The sequence below is a fragment of the Martes martes genome (assembly GCF_963455335.1).
Source record: "Martes martes genome assembly, chromosome: 1".
Lineage (NCBI taxonomy): Eukaryota > Metazoa > Chordata > Mammalia > Carnivora > Mustelidae > Martes > Martes martes.
In genome coordinates this window covers 151195849-151217158 of record NC_137888.1, presented here as the reverse complement: position 1 = coordinate 151217158, position 21310 = coordinate 151195849, and the positions used below count along the sequence as shown (strand labels likewise).

Here is a 21310-nt window from a genome sequence, read left to right as displayed (position 1 = left end):
ATGTATGTACGGCTTCTTTTGAGTCTGATTTCTTTCACTTAGTAAAACTTACTTGGGATCCATTCAGGTTGTTGTGTGTAGTTGTTGTGTGTCAGTAGTTGTTTCTTTATATTCTAGAGTAGTATTCCATGGTATGGATGTACCACAATTTGTTTATCCATTCACTGGCTGAGAGACATCAGAGTTTTGATAATTTGTGTCTTTCGAGGAGTATGTCCATTTTTCTACATTATTGAATTTGTTGGCCTAAGTCTCCTTATGATATTCTCTCGTACTATCTGTTGAATCTGTGGTGATACTGATAATTAGTGTTTTTCTTTCTCTCAGTGAGTTTTACTAGGGGCCTATCAATGTTATTAATCATTTCTAAGAACCAAATTTTAGCTTTGTTAGTTTTTCTTTATTGTTTCTCTGTTTTCTATTTCACTGATTTTTGTTCTTATCTTTATTGTTTAATGCCTTCTGCTTACTTTGATTTTAATTTTCCCTTCTTTTTTCTAACTTCGTAAGCTGGAGTCTTAGATTACTGATTTTTATTCTTTTCCTTTTCTAATATAAACATGCAATACTATAGATTTCCTTCTAAGCACTGCTTTAGCTGCACTTCACAAATTTTGATATGTTTATTTTAATTTTAATTCATTTAAAGCATTTTCTGATTTCCCTTAAGCTTTGTTCTTTGACCCATCACTTATTTGGAAGTCAGCTGCCTAATTTCAAAATATTTGGGGATTTCTAGATATCTTTTTGTTATTGATCTCTAATTTAGTTCCTTTGTGGTCAGAGAATATGCTATATGACATTAATCCTTTGAAATTTATTGAGACTTGTATTATGAATTCGCATATGGTCTATCTTGGTGAATGTTCCATGTGTACTCAAAAAGCATGTGTATTCTGCAGTTGTTGGTGGTAGTTTTCCAAAAAGATCAATTAGGCAGTTAGCTGACCCAGATCCTCTGTATCCTTACCTATTTTTTTGTCTACTTGTTTTATCAAGGACTGAGAGAGGTATCTTAAACTCTCCAGCTGTAATTGGGGAGTTAAACATTTATCCTTTCATCTCAGTCAGTTTTTGCTTCATGATTTTGAAACTATGTTATTATGTAGATAAATATTTAGGATTATGTCTTCTGATGAATTGATCTTTTTGTTATTTTGAAATGTTCTTTAGGGGCATCTGAGTGGCTGAGTGGGTTAAGCGTCCAGTTCTTGCTTTTGGCTCACGTCAGTATCTCAAAGTTGTGAGATCGAGCCCTGCAAATGGCTTGGCAGTCAGCATGGATTCTGCTTCAGGTTCTTTCTCCCTCTGGCCCTCCCCCTCCCTCTCTCAAATAAATAAGATCTTTTAAAAAAATTCTTTATTTTTGTAATACTCATTGTCTTGAGGTCTACTTTACTTGGTATTAATATAGTCATGCAGGTTTCCTATGATTACGTTTTGCATAGTATATTAGATTCTCTGGTGCATTGTTCAGATGTGCTTTTAGAAACTGAGGCATTCATTTCACCAACAGCTAGTAGTGTGGCTACAGATGGCTCACACCTGTCTGTACTGTTCCCCCTCCACCCATTTTCCCTCTAACAAGTTCTAACAAATCACTTGTAAGTAAATTCAGTCTGTTACCAGGGATTCTTGATGTGTAATATATGATATACACTTTTCCATGTTTTTATTACTAACTTATCTGTCTTTATATTGAAATTGCATGCCTTAAAACGATGTATAGTTGGATCTTGTTTTTCTATTCATCATGACCAACTCTTCTCTTTCACCAAAGTATTTAATCAATTTATATTGAGTGAAATTTTGATATGGTTGGGTTTAAGTCTACCATCTTGCTCCTTGTTTTCTGTTAGTCACGTTAGTTCTTTGTTTCCTTTTCTTTTCAGTGCTGTCTTCTTTTTGATTACTCAAGTTTTTAGGATTGTATTTTATATCTTCTATGGGACTTTGAGTTAAATCTTCTGATTTATTGTTTCTTTTTTAGTGATTGTTATAGGTATTACAATATGCTTCCTTAACTTATCATAGTCCAAATAGAATTAATGTCATACTACATATATCATGTGAGAACCTTACAGCAGTATACTTCCATTTACCAAATTTTTGTCCTTTGTGCTATTATTATCACAAATTTTACTTCTTTGTATGCTAAAAACTCCACAATTTATGGTCATGATTTTTGTTTTAAGTGGTCAATTTGATTTTTTAAAAAGATTTTATTTATTTATTTCAGAGAGAGAGAGAGAGAGAGAACATGCCAGCAGGGAGAAAGAGCCGAGAGAGGGGGAGAGAGAAAATCCCAGGCAGATTCTGTGCTGAGTGTAGAGTCCAACATGGGGCTTGATCTCATGACCTTGAAATCATGCCCTGAATTGAAATCAAGAGCTGGATGCTCAACTGACTGAGCCACTCAGGTGCCCCAACAGTCAATTTGATTTTAAAGAAATTAAGAAAGGAGAAAAAAATAGCCCTTCATATTTATCTGCATATTTATCTGCATATTTGGAAGTTCTTCCTTCCTTCTTGTATATCCATTTGGTACCATTTCTTGAGCACTTCTTATAGTACAAGTTTGCCGGTGAAGAATTTTCTCAGCTGTTCTTTTTCAGAAAGTGTCTTTGTTTTGCTTTCATTATAGACTAATGCTTTTTCTGCAATTTTTAGTTTGTTTCAGCATTTTAAAGATGCCGTTCCATGAAGTCATTATTTTTGTTTTCTGTATGTAACATGTCTTTTTTCTCTGGCTGCTTTTAAGGTTTTCCATGCTGTTGGGAAGAATAAAGTGTCATACTTGCAATTCTCAAGGGACACTCTGAAGCTGGAGTGCTGAAGTCTGGCATGGAATCTACTATGAACAGCTCAGTCCCCTTCCCATGTGGTAATACCATTTGTCATCTTTTTACTGTCAAGTTTTTTAAAATATAGGAATGGGGGGGCACCTGGGTAGCTCAGTCAGTTAAGCCTCTGCCTTTGGCTCAGGTCCTGATCCCAGGGTTCTGGGATGGAGCCCCGCTTTGGGCTCCCTGTTTGGTTGGGAGTCTGCTTTTCCCTCTGCCTCGGCCCCTCCTCACTGATTATGTGCTCTGTCTCCAATAAATAAAATCTTTAAAAAAAATGGAAATGGGGATTTCCACTGTTGATAGAAACATAAATTGCTATTGGGGTGCCTGGGTGGCTCAGTCAGTTAAGTGTCTGCTTTTGGCTCAGGTCATGATCCCAGGCTCCTGGGATCGAGCTCCTCATCGGGCTCCCTGCTTAGTGGGGAGTCTCCCTTTTCCCTCTGCCCCTCCCCTCAGCTTGTGTCCTCTCTCTCACTCTCAAATAAATAAATATTTAAAAAAAAGAAACATAGATTGCTATTCATATTGGAGATCAAGTTAGCATTAACTATACATAATGAATGGATTCTTCAGTTACCTTTCTGGAAATCCATTATTTTGCACAGAAACATACACACAAGTACAGAGACAAACACTTTAGTATTGTTTAATAGCAAAAACTGGGGAGAAGTGAAATATACATTAACACATAGACACTGATACATTAATATAAATACTCTATCCATAGTAAACTACTATGTAGTCATTAAAGAGACTGAAATACAGGTACTGATTAGAAACGATACTCATGGCATGTTAACTGAGAAAAGCAAGATGGAGAATATGACCCATTCTTAGCAAAACAAATTAAAGTTAATTAAAATAAGATAAATTAAAACTACAAATACATAGATAATTATATTTATACATCTCTGTATTTTCATTAATACAGAAACAAAATGGGAAGAATACAAACTAAATTATTAATAGGGGTTATTTGGGGGGATAAGATTATACAGTTGACCCTTAAACAATGCAGGGGTTAGGGGTGCTAACCTCCCACATAGTTGAAAAATCTGTGTGTAACTTTTGTCTCCCCCAAAACTTAACCACTAATGACCAGCCTACTGTTGACCAAAAGCCTTATTGATAACAAACAGGTGACTAACATGTATTTTGTATGTTATATGTATTATATATTTCATTCATACAATAAAGCAAGCTAGAGAAAAGAAATCATAAGGAAAATACATTTACAGGACTGTACTGTATTTACTGAAAACAAGATCCATGTATAATTTCTCCCATGCAGTTCAAATCTGTGTTCGAGGGTCAACTGTACTTGTTTTTGTTACAGTGAGTGTATGCTACTTTTGTAATAAAAGGTAAAAATACAGTGTGATATATACATTAACAACTTGTAAGAGTGAAGTTGTAGAGAGGGGAGCATGACTAAGTCCACTGATGTGTGTGTGTTTTTAGGGGTGGTGTTAGGAAATGCTTGAAAGGGAAGATGACATGTGGGCAGTATTATCAAGGATAGATAAGAAAGGTGGAAAAAGAAGAAATGTACAAAGTCATGGGGGATAATAAGTATACTGGATTCACTGAGGTGTTCAAAACTACTATGTATAACCTGGGGACTAAAAAAAGAAAAGCAAGGGGGTATACAAAAGCTGGAAATGCAAGGGAACCGCAAGTTAATTTGAAATTTCTGGAGGTTTCAAGTGTGAAGTATGGAGAGGGTGTTGTGAGAGGAAGCAGGAGCCAGATGTTAAGGGTTTCTTGTACTGCCTGGGAATTTGAACAGTGTCCTGCAGGACAAGGAGGTCACTGATGGGGTTTCGGCAGGAGAGTAACATCAGCTATATAGAAGGTTGATTGGAGAGAAGCCAATCTGGAAACTGGGCCATCATTTAAGTGGTGAAATGTAATGAAGATTGAAACTAGTGGGAGGGTGAATAAGAAAGAGAACAGATTTGAGAAACATCTCAGAGTATAAGACAGAGGGCTTGGTGATTCGCTGGATATGGGTGAAGAATGAGAGGAATGTTTTGACTAACTTCAACAGTTTTCACTTGGGTATCTGGGCAGATGGAGATGACACCAGCCACGGCAGAAAATACAGATGGCAAAGCAAGCTTGTGAAGAGGAGAAAATGCAAGAGGGTGAGAAGAAACACAGAAGGGGCAAATCAGGACGGTGATGGTAGGGGGTGTAGTAGCAGATGATTTTGGTTTCAGACATGTTGAATGGAGATGCCTATGCACTATTAAGAGAAACTGTTCAGTAGGCAGCTGGATGTATTAAGACTAAGTAATTCTGTAGAAATTTAGTGGCAGGCCCTGTACTAGGCACTGGTTGAGTTGTATAACAGCCATGATTTTTGCCCTCCCAAACCTGACAGCCTAATGAAGACGCTATAATCGGGAGCTCAGTGGAGAGGTCTAGGCTAGAGCTCTCAACACAGAGAGGGAGACTGTTAGAAGTAAGAGGAGAACGAAATTCTTAGGATTTTAAAGTATCATTTACTATGAGCTATACTCTATACACATCAAACTTCACAAAATTCCCATGAAATATTATTAAAATATTATAGATGAGGAAAACGAGGGGCAGAGAATTAAGACTCAGAGGTCACAATCTGGCCTTTGGGGTGAATTTTATTCTAAGAGCTGTTTTGCTGCAGTGATTTTAAAATACCCCTGGATGGGTTTGCACTATCCAGTTTGTTACTTTCCCTCATTCTCCATTGTCTTACACCATGTGTGTGTCACTCGTAATCTTTCTACTCCCTTCAGACATTTGACTTTGTGCTGTGTGGCCGAAGGTCACAGTGCTACAACTTTCTTGGTAAATATATAGGTGTTCAGTGTGAGATAAGAGAGGACTTGGCCCAGCTGTCAGTGCAGTGTTCACAGGAGGCCTGTTCTAGCTCTACTGCACTTAGGGATCAGGCTATGGAATCTTACAAAGGAACCTGCTAGTAAATAAACTTTGCTAAAATATTAAAATCAGTGTATATTCTCTCAGGTTCTGATACACGAGGCAATGTACAGCACGCAGAGGCAGTTGCTGAGATGGATATAGGGGTTCACAGATGGCCCAAGTTCAGGGTGCTGGAAGAATTAGGCACATAAACATTAAACTCTCTAGGATGATTGCATATGCAGATGACCCTTTGGAAATCTGTGTATTCCACCAGCTGTGAATTCTTTTAACCTCCCCAAGGATCTGGCACTTAGACTGATAAGGATTTTCGAATGAATACGTGAAAATATACAATTTAGGTTAAATAAAATATAAAGACATGTCCAAACGGTTGAGATTTTACAATATCGTACTGAAATTTGGACCCTGGGAGTCTGTGTCAGACACTTGCTGACCTCTGGGAGGGTCCGGGGAAGGAAAGACAGCCCCTCTGGGGAGCAGTTGGAGTACCAGGCACTGAAGATACAGGCCCTTAACTACAATTACTGAACAAAAGTACATTACCCTTCAGAGCACGAAGCAGGTTCCCTGGATCCTCCCCTTCTCCCACCCCAGGCACTCACACACGCGGCTCTCCGCGGCGGGCCGGCCCATCCTGCGGTCGTTTATAGAAGCATTACCCTCCCCGCGGGACTCCGCAGTGCCGAAGTCCGGGTGTGCGTCACTGCAGTGCTCAGAGCAGCCCTCGCCCCAGCTCGTAAGGTATCCCTGCACGCAGCGAATTGAGGCAGCGCGTAACGCGGTGTATTACTCCCCGCTGCTGCGTTCGGGCGCGACACCCCAAGCGCGCATGTGCCAGGGCGACTTCGTGGTTGGCCCCTCCCGCGCTCCGTAGAGCTCCCTGGGCGAGCTCCACGTAGGCCGCGCAGGCGTCTTTGGCACACCGTTCACCTGCTGCCGTTGTCGCCGCCGCCGCCGCTCCCGGGGCTGGATGGGGGGCATAGGCCAACCAGTGGCACCCAGAAGAAAGAGACGCGGCGGCGGCGACGCCGACACCCGCAGGACAAGTGTCCCGATCCGCCCGCGAGCCCAAGGAGGAGGCGGTGAGGCCCGGCCCCTACGGTCCCTGGTGTAGAGAGAGGCCACTGTCGCCGCCGTGTCCGCGTCTCCCTGGGCACTCGCCCCTCAAGTCTCACACTCAGGACACCGCGCTGCACCATGTTCAAGAAACTGAAGCAAAAGATCAGCGAGGAGCAACAGCAGCTCCAGCAGGCGCTGGCCTCGACCCAGGTACTATGGCCGCTGCTCTCGTCTAGTTCCCGACACCCCCTGACACAGGTTTGGGAGCCAGGAGAAGGGAAGGTTCTTTTGTGACCCTTGACGTCTAACCTGAGACTCTCCCCCAAACTCCGGTCTGGGAATGAGTCCAGGGCGGCCCGGGTTCTCTGTGTTGGGGACCTGGGGACCCCCATCCCCAAACTCCATGCAGGAGAGTGGGAGAGGGTGGCAAAATCCTTTGGGACGTCTGACCTTTAGTTTTCCCCCAACGCACGACCCTGAGAATAAGTTAGAGGGTCTACGATCTTGCATGACTTTTGAGCCTTATCGAAGGTTCCCTCACCAATCCGAGACCCCAACTCAGAAGTAAGGGCCGGATGGGAAAACCTGGGGCCCTTGTAATACCTGACTTCTTGTCTGAAGTTCTCTCTCCCGTCATGACCCGAGGTTGAATATGGAGGGACCTGGATCCTGCTAGACTCCCGACGTCCGGAGGAGAGGGTGAGGGCGAGGGTCGAGCCATTCCAGGTCAGGCTGCTTGCGGGAGCATTGGACCTGAAAGAGGTGGCAGTGTGGCCAGCGTCCAGCGCCCGAGGCTGTCACGAGTTAGTCACTTCGCATAACTTGGTTGATCTCGGTCGGGCGTGGGGACAGACATTCTGAGGCCAGGCCGGGGTTCTGCCTATCCCCAGCCAGGCTTCAGCTACAAGAGTCTTATTAGTTTGTTTTTTCATGAATGCTGTTGCTTCAGGAAATGACAGTTTCTAGGAAAAAGGGGGCGTGTTAGTAGTGTTAATTTAAAGAAACAGTTTCCTAGACACCAAGGAGAATGTGTGTTTTGGTGCTCTCAGCACTTGTCTCCTGAGCAAAGATGAGGGCTTCTACTAAATTTCCTCCCAGCCTTTGTCAGTTCCAACAGATTGAGCAGTGCCCTCTCTTTCAAATTTTAGAGTTTCCACAAGAAAGGCTGAGTTTTGATTAATTTGGAGACATTTAAAAATATTTTTAAAAATACATTTATCTTATACAGCTTTTAAACAACTGTTAAGCAACTAACAAGTATTAAGTCAACTATCACATTAAAACAACTGTCGACTATAACTTGAAGTTGTTCTCTTAAAAGCTAAAGCTCATGTAAAGTAAAACTGCTTGAAATACATTGGAACATGACACTGAAAGCTTTTTCATTCTCCTAAGTAAAATGCAAATAGTGATTAAAGTGATTACTTTTCATACTATTTACTGCCAGCTTTTCTAAATTTACAAAACATATTTATTTAAGAAAGAAAAAACTTAAAAGTGTGGTAGAGATGAGGAATGTGGGGAAACACCATGTTAGTTAAATGTAAAGCAGTTACATTTGGGAATGTTTAAAATATTGATCCAAGATTCCATCTCTAGAAATTTATTCTAAGAAAGCTTAGGATGAGGTACGTGGGTGGCTTAGTCTGTTAAGTGTCTGCCTTGGCTCAGGTCATGATCCCAGGGTCCTGGATTTGAGTGGGGCCTAGGGCTCCCTGCTCAGCAGGAAGTCTGCTTTTTTCCCTCTCTCTCTGCCCCTCCCCCCTGCTCATTTTCTCTCTCTCTCTTTCTCTCTCTTTCTCCAATAAATCAAATCTCTAAGAAAAAGTTTAGCATGTATGAAAGATTTAATGTCATGGACTTCTATTTCAGTGTTGTTTTAACAGGTAAAAACTGGCTAAAAATAGAAAATTGATTAACAGATTTTTTAAGGTAGTGGGTTATTATGCAGCCTTTAACAAAAGCCAACGTTTATTGGGCTTTTACTATGTGAGGGGCATTTTGGTTTGTATTTTACACGAATAATTTTATTTAATTCTTACATACACCAAAGAGGTAGATACCCATAGGTGAAGGAGTAAGGTTCAAAGAGATAAACTTGCCTAACACACCTATTTTTAGAGCCTGTGGGAAAGTAATAATAATGTGCAAAGATATTTGTGTTAAAGGACAGATTAAGAAGCAGCATGTAAGGTGTGAACCCAGTTTTGTGGGGAAAAATATGTATGTAAAGTATATTTATATACAGGCAATGAAAATAGTTTAAGAAGGGAGTGCTCATGAGATCTTATGATTATCTTTCTAATTCATAATGTTTAGTTTTTCTTCTTGAAAATAAATTGCTTTTGTGCGTTAACAGAAAAAGGTGGTTTTTAGAGTAGTAAAAAAGTTAACGAGCTAACTAAATGTATTAGGTGAGACAGTGCATCTGGATCAAATAAAATCATTGTGTATAAAAGATTTAAAACAGTCCTCCTTGACAATAGGTATAATATATATATCAAGAAGGTAAAATTAAATTGTTAGTGATCATCTACTCATGGAGACTTGATTCTGTTCTGGCCTCAGATCTTTAGCTATTAAGAACTCTTCAGGATGAGAAGTTCTGGATTATTGTTTTCAAAGTTGAAGACTTTTTTTCAAGGGTGAATTAGAAAAGAAAAAAAACCTTTTTCATGACAATCCTTTTGGAACAGATTATACGTATCCTTGTTTTCTTAAGCAAAGGATCTTGAATTTGTATAATAGTATCATTTCTTCATTTTTGAGTATAAATTATTTTGTGTTGAAGGCACCATGCCCCCAAGAATTTATCTGGGTTTTTGTTTGTTTGTTTTCTGTCTACTTTTTGTAATTTTGTAACCTCCTTCTCTACCTGCCACATGTCTTCTCTTGCCTTTAAACTGTTGTGGGGTTTGAATCAAGATACATAAACAATTTTTTTTTTAAAGATACATAAACATAAAATTTTATGTGAAATAAGGGCAAGTACCTGAGGGATTCTTTAGTGCAGTGTAGTGTATTAACACAAATTTTGAGTGTTTGGAGGGCTTTGTGTGCATACTTCTGTTTCTTGGTTTGCTTTTCATAGGTAAGGTCGCCTGAAAGGTATTTTTCTGATAAATTGAGTTGTCAGGCATAGGTAATTCTGGAATAAATGAACCATTTGCATTGCAATATTTGTAAAACTTCCCAGCAATAATAATTATAATAATGATATAGGGTTCCTTAAGGGTTTGAAAGCATTCAATAAAAATAAGAAATAGTTCCCCAATCACTTCTATTTGGTTGGTACTAAGATTATTTGCACCCTTCCTTGGCAAATATTTTAAGTAATTATTTATTCAACACTGATGATGACTCAAAGCCTAATCACTAATTAAAAATGAAGTTAAAAAATTTTTAAGTGGAGGTTCACTTATTTATTTATTTGTTTATTTATTTATTTATTAAAAGTAGGCTCCACTTCCAGTGTGGAGCCCAATGCAGGGGTTGAACTCAGGACCCTGAGATCCAAACCTGAGCTGAGATCAAGAGGGGGACACTTAACTGACTGAGCCACCCAAGTAATCCCAATTACATCATTATTATTACTATTTTGAGAGAGAGTGTGCATGCATGAGATGGGGCAGGGAGAGAGAGAAATCTTAAGCAGGCTCCACAAGTCAGCACAGGTCCCCACCCAGGCTTGATTTCAGGGCCCTGAGATGAAGTCAGGAGTTCAACATTTAACTGACTGAGCCACCTAGGCTCCCCACTTACATCATTTTTTAGCAGTGAGTATCTGTTTTGGATTTTTAAATTCCTATGTAGTGTTTGTCTTGATTGGATGGGGACCCCCCGCAAATGTGGGGCATCCTGATCAGGTGGGGACCAGTGGCATGGGCAGTAAAAGGATTCACAGAAGGCAGAACAAAGGAGATAGAAATTTACTGACTACACCTCAAAGGAGTGGTTGGCAGGACAGCAAAGCAGACTGTAACAAGGCAGCGTTTTATGTACAGTGGGGGCTGTATTTAAAGCAGGAAGGTAAGGACATATGGGGACATACGGAATTTCCCTTTTTTGGGTAACTGTGTCTGGTTGTATGTAGCCCATTGCTCAGTTAGGGTGATATTTTGAGGTAGGTTGCCTATATTTAGCCAGGTGGTCACTGTGGGCTCTTTAGCCTTTGTTGAATTTCTGTTGCTCAAGCTGGTTGTCTAAAAGCAGTCTTACAGAATGAATTGGATAGAATAAACATTAAAAAATAATAGAGAATACATTATAACTGGGATATATGTAGTACATAAATAAAAATATATTTAAAAATTTTATTTATTTATTTAAGTAATCACTATACCCAGTGTGGGGCTCAAACTCATGGACCTGAGATGAAGGGTTATGTGCCTCTCTGTCTGAGCCAGCCAGGCACCCCAACATAAATAAAAACATTGTCAGCCTTTTTCTAATATTATTAAAACTTTAAAGTACAGACACAAATGGACAAATAATTGTGTGGTACCTAGATTAGTTAAATTCATAGAGACAAAAAATTGAATGCTGGTTGCTAGGGGCTGGAAAGGGGGAAGTCAGGAGTTAATGCTTAAGGGGTAGAGTTTTGGTTTGGAGAGATGAAGTTCTGGAAATTGATGATGATGATGGTTGCACAACAGTGTGAATATACTTAACACCACAGAACTGTACACCTAAAACTGGTTAAAATGGTAATTTTTATATGTATTTCGCCACAATAAAAGAATTAAAAACAGCAGAAAGTGAGACTCCAAAATAATAGTTATGTAATAGAAATTTAAAGAAAATACACAGCAGGGAAAAGTCCCTTTCTGAAGGAATATAGCCTTATTGTAATCCAGGTTTACTAAGTAGTTGCCCTTCTTCTTGAAATTGGGGAAACCATAATTCCCAGGGAGAACATTAGTATATAATAATTTGTATTTTGACCAGTAGCATATAGTGGCTGTTGATAATTCTTTAGATAGAATGTACATTAAGTTCTCATGTTTTAAATATAAAACAGTCCTAGTTCATGGGATTAAAAAAAAAGTGCCATGAAATTTGAATAGAGTACTGGCCATACAGAATTCTTTCATTTGTTTCGTAGTTTGTAGGGAGAGCTAGAGGAAAAAATTCTGAGAGAAGCTTTGTCTTTCTAGCTTTTGGGATGAATTAACCGAGTTTGTTAAATTGTGAGATTCAAAGATCCCAAGACATGGATGTAATTTTACATACCTCAACTTTACATCGCATAGAAACTAGGAAAATTCATAGGGCATTCTGCAGGGCCCAGGCAAGAGAGCAAGGCTGGAAACTGATGTAGAAGTCAGTTAATGTGTCAATAATGAAGGTCAGGGCTCTAAAAGTATAGGGTTTTAACCAACAGTGGTTGGTTCCTTCACTTCTAAATCACAAGATATATTAGTAAGACATTCTTATTTATTTATGAATTCTAGGTAGGAAATGTTCCCTCAGACTGTTGAGCTTCTTTCTTTCTCCTCATCTTCCAGCATTATGGGTTACAAATGAGAGGTCTAATTCCAAACCTGTTCTTTCTTCATTGGTAGTTAACCTGATCTTTGAATCTTCTCTTCTTCCCTTGATTTTAGAAAATTCCCAATTTTCTTCTTTTAGTTCTTTGTTGTTGTTGTTTGTCGTGCCTCCCCCCCCCCCCCCCCCGGCCTTAAAAATCTTCTTGATCTTTCCGGACAAGTTCTTTGGGTATTCTTTTTCTTTTTTAAGATTTTATTTATTTACTTGAGAGAGAGAGAGTGTGTGTGAGAGAGAGAAAGAGAGAGCATAAGAGGGGAGGGGTTCAGAGGGAGAAGCAGACTCCCTGCCAAGCAGGGAGCCCAATGCCGGACTTGGTCCGGGGACTCCAGGATCATGACCCAAGCTGAAGGCAGTCTCCCAACCAACTGAGCCACCCAGGCGCCCAAGGGTATTCTGACTTTCTTTTTATATATTCCTTTTTTCCTGTTTGTTCTATTGTTTTGAGAGATTTCTTCAAATTTTATTATTAGAGTAAATTTAATTATTTAATTATTAAATTTATTCTAGTGATCATATTTAAGTTCTACAAATAATAACACTAGTAAGCATTTATTGAGTAATTATTATTAATCACGTACTTTTCTTGGTTGTATTGCATGATTTCCAAATTAAAACATGAAATAATATAACATATGATTTGTATTATTCCCATTTTACAGATAAGAAATTGAGGCTGAGGCAGGTAAAGTAACTTGTCTTGGGTATACAGTTATTTAGTGGTAGAGCTGAGATGAGCTTAGATAGTGTGTCTCAGAAGCCTGTTTTTTTAACCACCGTGCTTATACATGTTGCTTTGTTTTACTTTTTAGTAGCAGCTTATAGTTGTTTAAAGAAACTAGAGCTTATCAAAACTCTGGTAAGATAAGCATTATATAGTACACATTCATATTTAAGTTCTGTTCCTTGATTTATCTGATTTTTTGGGGGGGATCACTTACTATAGTCTTACTGGTCATCTTGTTTGTTTGTTCTGTTAAGAAAAATGTCTTGTGATTGCTGGTTGTTCATTTATATTTATATAAATAAACCACCTGGTGGGTGGTTTATTTCGCTGGCTGACATGGGTTTTCTCTGCTCTCACGTGCCTTTCTCCTGTGTGGAGAGTGGTTAGGGAAGGGAACAATCAGAGGATCCCTCCTCTGCAGCCCAAACAAAGAGGGTCTACCTACTTTGAGAGGTGACCATATATAATTTATCATGCAAACATTCTTGAGAATGAAAGGGGACACTACTTTTTTTTTTTTTTTAAAGATTTCATCTATTTATTTGACAGAGAGAGAGAGAGAGAGAGAGATCACAAGTAGGCAGAGAGGCAGGCAGAGAGAGAGGAGGGGAAGCAGGCTCCCTGTGGAGCAGAGAGCCCGACGCAGGGCTGGATCCCAGGACCTGGGATCATGACCTGAGCCTAAGGCAGAGACTTAACCCACTGAGCTACCCAGGTGCCCCGGGGACACTGCTTCTAATAATGATCTTGGAACATAAACTGGCATAAACTAGGTGGACTGGGGTTGCAGTGGGCAAACTCGGGTGTATTGTTACTCTGCTACTTCCTGGTACCAGCCACACAGCTGAAGATCTAATTCCTACAAGGTAGTTGCTCATTATATTTTGCAGTTACTTTTGTCTGGAAATATGTTTGTGTTGGAGGAGGCTGACCTCAAGTACCTGTTGTCACACGAAGCAGCAGCCTCTTCTTCAGCCTTCTGTATAGAATTGGAGTTATGGCTACTTTTGTCCTTATTTCTGTACCAATTTGAATCCTTTTGCCTTCGATTCTTCAGAAATTTCTCATTTTTAAAAAAATTTTTATTTATTTGACAGATCACAAGTAGGCAGAGAGGGAGGCAGAGAGAGAGGGGGAAGCAGGCTTCCCACCAAGCAGAGAGCCCGATTCGGGGCTTGATCCCAAGACCCTGAGATCATGACCTGAGCCGAAGGCAGAGGCCTTAACCCACTGAGCCACCCAGGCACCCCTCATTATCTTTTTACTGTTGATGTTCTCTGTTTTATTCTTGAGTTTTAGTTAATCTATATTTTTCTACTTTTTTTTTTTTTTAAACTTTCACTTCAATGGGTTTTTAGGAGGGAGTGAGGTAAGCAATAGTATTAAGTCTACATTCTTATACTGGAAACTTATTCACCATGATGTATCTAAACATAAGTTCAGGGGCCCCTGGGTGGCCCAGATGGTTAAGCGTCTGCCTTTAGCTCAGGTCTTGATCCCAGGGTCCTGCTCTGGGGCTCTCTGCTCAGTGGGGAGCCTGCTTCTCCCTAACCCTCTGCTGTTGCCTCCCACCCCTGCTTGTGCTCTCTCACTCTTGCTCTGTTTCAAATGAATAAATAAATAAAATCTTTACTTAAAATTTTTTTTAAAGAATTTTATTTATATATTTGACAGAGAGAGAGTGAGAGAGAGTGCACAAGTAGGCAGAGAGCAGCAGGCAGAGGGAAAGGGAGAAGCATGCTCTCCACCAAGCAGGAAGCCCGATGTGGGGCTGACTGAGGACCCTGGGATCATGACCTGAGCTGAAGGCAGTGGCTTAACCCACTGAGCCACCCAGGTGCTCCTACTTTTGTAGATTTTTTAAAAAGGTTTTATTTACTCATTTGACAGAGAGCACAAGTAGAGGGAGCAACAAAGAGAGAGGGAGAGGGAGAAGCAGGCTCCCTGCTGAGCAGGGAACCTGGAACAGGGCTCAATCCCATGAGCTGAAGGCAGACGCTTAATCAACTGAGTCACCCAGGCACTACTGAAATATTTGACTTCAAAATTATAAATTCTCAACAAGTATATATTCCTTAGATTTTAAAGATGTTATCTGATTTTTCTATCTTACTTATTTTGTGGAATCACTTGGTTAAGTGTGATTTGGCCTTGAAATATGCTGTTAACAATAGTTAGTGTCTGAATGTTGAGAATATCAGTCCACTTATTCATTATCAACTATTGGATGAGATTTAAGATGAGAAATAGATGATCTTTTAATCTGTATGTCATGTTTTAAATTTTATTGGGTATCTTGTTTTGAACAAATGACTTTTTTTTTTTTTAAGATTTATGTATTTATTTAATTGACAGAGACACAGTGAGAGAGGGAGCACAAGCAGGGGGAGTGGGAGAGGGAGAAGCAGGCTTCTCGCTGAGCAGGGGAGCCAATGCCAGACCTGATCCCAGGACCCAGGGATCATGACCTGAGCTGAACGCAGGTGCTTAATGACTGAGCCACCCAGGCACCTCTAAATACTTACGATTTTAATTAAAATTTTTCTTTTATTTTTATCAAAGTGATATGTTACATCATTTTGAAAGGTGAAGTACTACTGAAAGGATATTATGCAAAAAAAAACCATTGTCTTCTCCAACCCTCCAGGCCTCTTCTCCATATTCTCAACATTTTGTTTGCCCAGATATTTGACTTCATATTTCTAATAATAAACTGTTGTTGCTTTGCTGTTTGTTGAGTTGTACATTATAAACCTTATCTACTGGTTTCCTGCCAAAGTAGATGATTTTGGGAAGCATAGCTCCATTGTTTTCTATTTGCAGTGTTGCTATTAAGATGTCCATTGTCATTCTGCTGCTTTTTTCTTTCTGGAGACTTTAGGATCTTCCCTTTATGGCTTGTTGTCTGAAATTTCATGGTAAATATGCCTGTGTATGGATTTCTTTATGCATTGTGCTGGACACTCAGTGGGCATTGTATGGTGCCACTCCTGTGCTTAAATTCTTGGAAACTTTTACATATTGTTTCTTTGATAATTCTCTCCCCTTTGTTTTTTCTCTTCTCTCTTTAGCTGCAATTTGGTGGCTTTTGTGCCTTCAGGATAGATTCTCTTTTTTTTTTTTTTACCATTTATATTCCATTTTGGGTTTTTTGTTGTTGTTGTGTTTTAGGTTTTGTTTTGCTCTACTTTTGAGAGATTTCTTCAAGTTATTTAACTCTTAAATTGAATTTTGGATTTTGGCTATCTTATTTTAAAATCTCAAAGGGCTGTTTCTTCCTGTCTTTTCCTTTTTCATAGCATTGTTCTTGTTATACAGATATAATGTTTTTTATCTCTCAGAATAATGGTGATTTTTTTAAAGTTTTCTTTTAATCTTTACTGGTTTGTTTTTTTTCTGGTTCTTGTGTTTTTGTCTCACTTTTTTACTTTGGAAACTTTATTGGGTGCTCTGGGCTTTCCATTCATATTTAAGGGTGAGGCACTAAAAATCTGATGCTATTTGGAAGTAGCATGTGATAGAGACACTCGGGTTCTCTGCTGGTTTATTATTGGGAAAAATATCTTCACGCTGGTAACCACAGGTCTGGAGGTCATTTGGTTTCTCCAGAGAAGCCTGGTGTTGTTTGGAGAAAGGGTGAAGGGGTTATAAGCCAAGCTTCCAACCTTCTGGAAGCAGGGCTGATTCACTGCAGGTACCACTTAATTCCACTAATGTTAATCATATACTTTGCCCTTTGCTCCTATCTTACTATGCTTGGTTTTGCCCAGTTTGGAGCCTAATTGGCTCCCCAAAATAAACCTCTGGTTCTTCAGAGGCTCTGTAAAGTAGGACAGGGATCTGGGGATCCTTCAACCAGTCTTCTGTTTTTGGTCTTGTCTCTTCTCGCATCTTGTGTTAAATTTTTGCTTTAAGTCCTAAGTCTTTTCCTGGTTCTGGGGATGAAAATAGGCTTGCTTCTCATCACTGTTCTCTTTTGGAGCTCCTTGGGTTTGTGGTGTTCTCAATTGTGTTAAATCCTTTGCTGTTCTTTCATTCATACCAATCTTCTGAACATTGGTTGACGTTTCTTTTCTTTCTCCCCCCCCCTTTTTTTTTAAAGATTTTATTTATTTGAGAGAGAGGAGAGAGAGAGGAAATGAATAAGCAGTGGGGTCAGGCAGAGGGAGAGGGACAAGTAGTCTCCTGGTGAGTAGGGAGCGCAATGTTGGGCTCCATCCCAGGACTCTGGGATTATGACCTGAGCCCAAGGCAGCAGCTTAACCTACTGAGCCACCCAGGCACCCCTATGTTCAGTTTCCTTTTATCTTAAAAAAATTTTTTTAGAGATTTTATTTATTTGAGAGAGTGAGAGAGCATGCACAAGTGGGGGAGAGGGGCAGAGGAAGGAGGAGAAGCAGGCTCCCCTTGAGTGGTGAGCCAGATGTGGGGCTCAATCCCAGGGCCCTGGGATCATGACCAGAGCCAAAGGCAGATGCTTAAGTGACTGAGCCACCCAGGTACCCCTCCTTTTATCTTTAAAAATGAGAATTAGTTAGGGGTGCCTGGGTGGCTCAGTGGGTTAAACCTCTGCCTTTGGCTCGGGTCATGGTCTCAGGGTCCTGGGATCGAGCCCTGCTTCAGGCTCTGGGCTCAACAGGGAACCTGCTTCTCCCTCTCCCTCTGCCTGCCTCTCTGCCTACTTGTGATCTCTCTCTGTCAAATAAATACATAAAATCTTAAAAAAAATTCAGAAAAGAAAAATCTATTTTAAAAAAACAAACTAGAATTAGTTAATTGATTTCAGAAAGTTATAGATTCAAAATGGTTACAACTCATTGTACCTCCAGGGCCCTTCAGGTATCAATGAGGTGTAACCATTTTGAATCTATAATTTTGTTTTATTTTATTTTTTTGAATCTATAATTTTAGATAGATATCTATATCTCTGCCTGTGTCTGTTTTATATCTATATTTTTCTAAATCTGTCTAACAATTCAGCTATCTTGAGTAATTCTTTCCATGAAAACTCCCAGATTGTAGAGCCCCTAATGAGTAAACTTTGGTTAACATAGTTTTGACTTTGATATAGAACTTTTCAGTAATACAAAAATCCAGAATTTGTGTTTTTGTTATCTTTAGATTGTGGTATTCAGCTAGGATTAATGCTTTTTAATTTTTATTTTTTAAGATAACTAAAATATAGTAGTATGTTTTATGTAGTCTAGATTTTAGAGTTTAGTGGCTGTCTTTATGTACATTGTTCTTACAAGGACAACATGGTATGGTGAAAGCAGTTAAGAGAATTGTGGAATCTTTTAGTGGGTTGAGATCAGCTTTTTTTTTTTTTTTTTTTAAGTAAACGCTACACCATGCGTGGGACTTGAACTCAACCCTGAGATTAAGCCAGTCAGGCTCCCCCTGGCTTTTTTTTTTTTTTTAATGAAAGAATAAACTTGATCAGGAAATATGACACTTTCTGTCATAAAGTTCAAGGTTCTGTAAGACTTTTGTCTTAGAGGTGTCTGTATGTAAAATGGGTGCTTTATTTTGTCTTTACACTCTGGGTCCCAGTGGAAGAAAATCTGAGAAACAGTGATCTAAAGAATACCAGGGAAGTGGATGAGGGAATCGGAAGACCTGTGTCCTAACCCATAACACAGATCTTGTATGCAACCTGGGCAAGCTACACAAGTATTCTGACTCTCTTATTTTCTTATCAGAGATGAGAAATTGGGGATGATAATATTTGTCCTGCTTAACTTTCAGATTGGTTGTGAGGATCAAAAGAGATACAGTATTTAAAAATATTTGTTGGGGGACACCTGGGTGGCTCAGTTGGTTAAGCAGCTGCCTTCGGCTCAGGTCATGATCCCAGCGTCCTGGGATTGAGTCCCACATTGGGCTCCTTGCTCGGCAGGGAGCCCTCTGCCTCTGCCTGCCACTCTGTCTGCCTGTGCTCGCTCGTGCTCTCTCTCTCTCTGTGACAAATTAAAAAAAATAATAATAATAATTAAAAAAAATTTTTTTTAAATATTTTTTGGGGCACCTAGCTGACACAGTTGGTAAAGTATGCAACTCTTGATCTCAGGGTTGTGAGTTCAAGCCATTGGGTGTGGAGCCTACAAATAAATAAATAAATAAATAAATAAATAAAATATATTTGTAATTTTAGAGCTCTTATTTATTGAACAGGGCCTCCTAAGGTGCTGGATGTTGCATTTGCCGTGAAGGGTAGATGTAGTCTCTGTACCGAGGGATTGAGAGACAAGTACTCCTAGTATGGGTGAAGTGTGTGCATAGTGCTGTGGCTGCACAGAGGAAAGCAATTCTGGAGAGAGTCAGGGTGACATCTGAACAGGGTCTTGATGGATAATGAAAGGGGTAAGCCACTCAAGGCTTCTTTTTCTCAGAAGTGACTGTATACAGTTTCTAATGTTGCATAACAAATTACTACACTCTTAGTGCCTGATAACCCAATTGTTACTTCATAGTCTGTAGGTCAGAAGTCTGGCATGGACGACTGGCTTCTCTGTTAAGAGTTTCACAAGGGGGTGCCTGGGTGGCTCAGTGGGTTAAAGCCTCTGCCTTCGGCTCAGGTCATGATCTCGGGGTCCTAGGATCGAGGCCCGCATCGGGCTCTCTGCTTGGCGGGGAGCCTGCTTCCCCCTCTCTCTCTATCTGCCTCTCTGCCTACTTGTGATTTCTGTCTGTCAAATAAATAAATAAAATCTTTAAAAAAAAAAAGTTTCACAAGGTACATTGGGGAGCTCTGGTGAGTGCTGTGAAGTGTGTAAGCCTGACGATTCACAGACCTGAACCCCTGGGGCTAATAATACATTATATGTTAGTAAAAAATAAAAAATTAAAAAGACTTTCACAAGGTGTCATCTAGACTACATTCTTCTTTTTTTCTTTAAAGGTGTATTTATTTGAGAGAGAGAGAGCATGGCGGGGGGCAGGGCAGAGGGAGAGGGAGAAGGAGAAGCTGGCTTCCCGCTGAGCAGGGAGCCTGACATGGGGCTCATTCCCAGGATCCTGGGATCATGACCTGAGCCGAAGGCAGACACTTAACCGACTGAGCCACCCAGGCGCCCCCAGACTATGTTCTTAACTGGAGTTTAGGGTTTTCTTCTGTACTCATGTGGCTGTACTAGAATTTAGTCCTCTGTGGTTATAGGACTGAAGTCCTTATTTCTTCCTGGCTGTTGAAGAAGGATCTAGAGGCTACCTGCAGTTCCTTGTCACTTGGCCCTCATAGGCATTTGGTTTTCTTTCAGGACAGCAGGGGTGCATTTCTCTGCCTTCTGCCTCTGCCTTTGCACTCTAGACTCTTATATGAAGGGCTTTTGTGATTAGGTAGACCCATCCAGATAATCTTTTGATTGACCCAAAGACTACTGATTAGAAATCTTAAATATGCCTGTAGAAATCCCTTTTACTATGTAATGTGTGATAGGGGAGTGATCTCATCATATTCACAGGGTGAAGGTCAATTGGGGTCATCTTAGAATTCTGTCTACCATAGTGACTAATATGGTTTTTCCTATACTGAAATTGAGGCCAGTTGTTAGTTTATAATTTTTTCATGGGCAACAAAGATATCAGTTGTGACAAATAGCTTAGAAACCTGTCTAGATTTCTCTTGGCTATGAGAATTAATTAGACCAAGTTTAGTTTGGCGGAATCTAAATCCCTTTATATTTTGAAGTGAGGATAGCCTATTGAAAATCCAGGGCCTTCCAATAAATGATCAAGTACAGTTTTTTTTAATGCATGTTTTATATTTTACAATCATATGTAATATATGTGATCCTTACTCTTGCAACTCCAGGGCAAGACCTACCAGCCATCAGTCCAAACTTGGCAGGTGGCACTACTTTTCTGAAGACACTGTGTTTTATGACCTACCTATTCTTCAACTTCGCACATTCCAACATTTGATTTTGCTAGTTAATCCAGAGCTGATGAGCTTCTCAGTTACTGATTAGGCTTGCATGAAAGCCAAAGTGTAAAGATTGTAAATATTTAAAGTGGGGATATATTTTTCAAGTGACTAGATGATCACTGTCTAAAAGTAGCCCTTTCCTGGTATCTGGAAAGCTGAATCAATAATTCCTCTGCACAGCTGCATAAAGCTTTGTCTCTGTGCTCACCAGATGATGAACTTTAAAATTGTGTCTATTTTCTTATATCCCTTATTTGTGACTCAGCGTCTCAT

At 39.8% G+C, this 21310-nt stretch overlaps 1 protein-coding gene across 3 annotated transcripts in view; it reads left to right on the top strand.

The window, feature by feature from the left end:
* The first annotated feature begins 6649 nt into the window (after positions 1-6649).
* GOLGA4 (golgin A4) overlaps positions 6650-21310 on the top strand; it is a 127643-nt gene continuing 112982 nt past the window's right edge. For all 3 annotated transcript variants that reach the window (XM_080807338.1, XM_080807336.1, XM_080807337.1), the window contains exon 1: positions 6650-7046. In XM_080807338.1, coding sequence (XP_080663464.1) covers positions 6975-7046 — 72 coding nt within the window. In that variant the 5' untranslated portion in view covers positions 6650-6974. The remainder of the gene's footprint in view (positions 7047-21310) is intronic.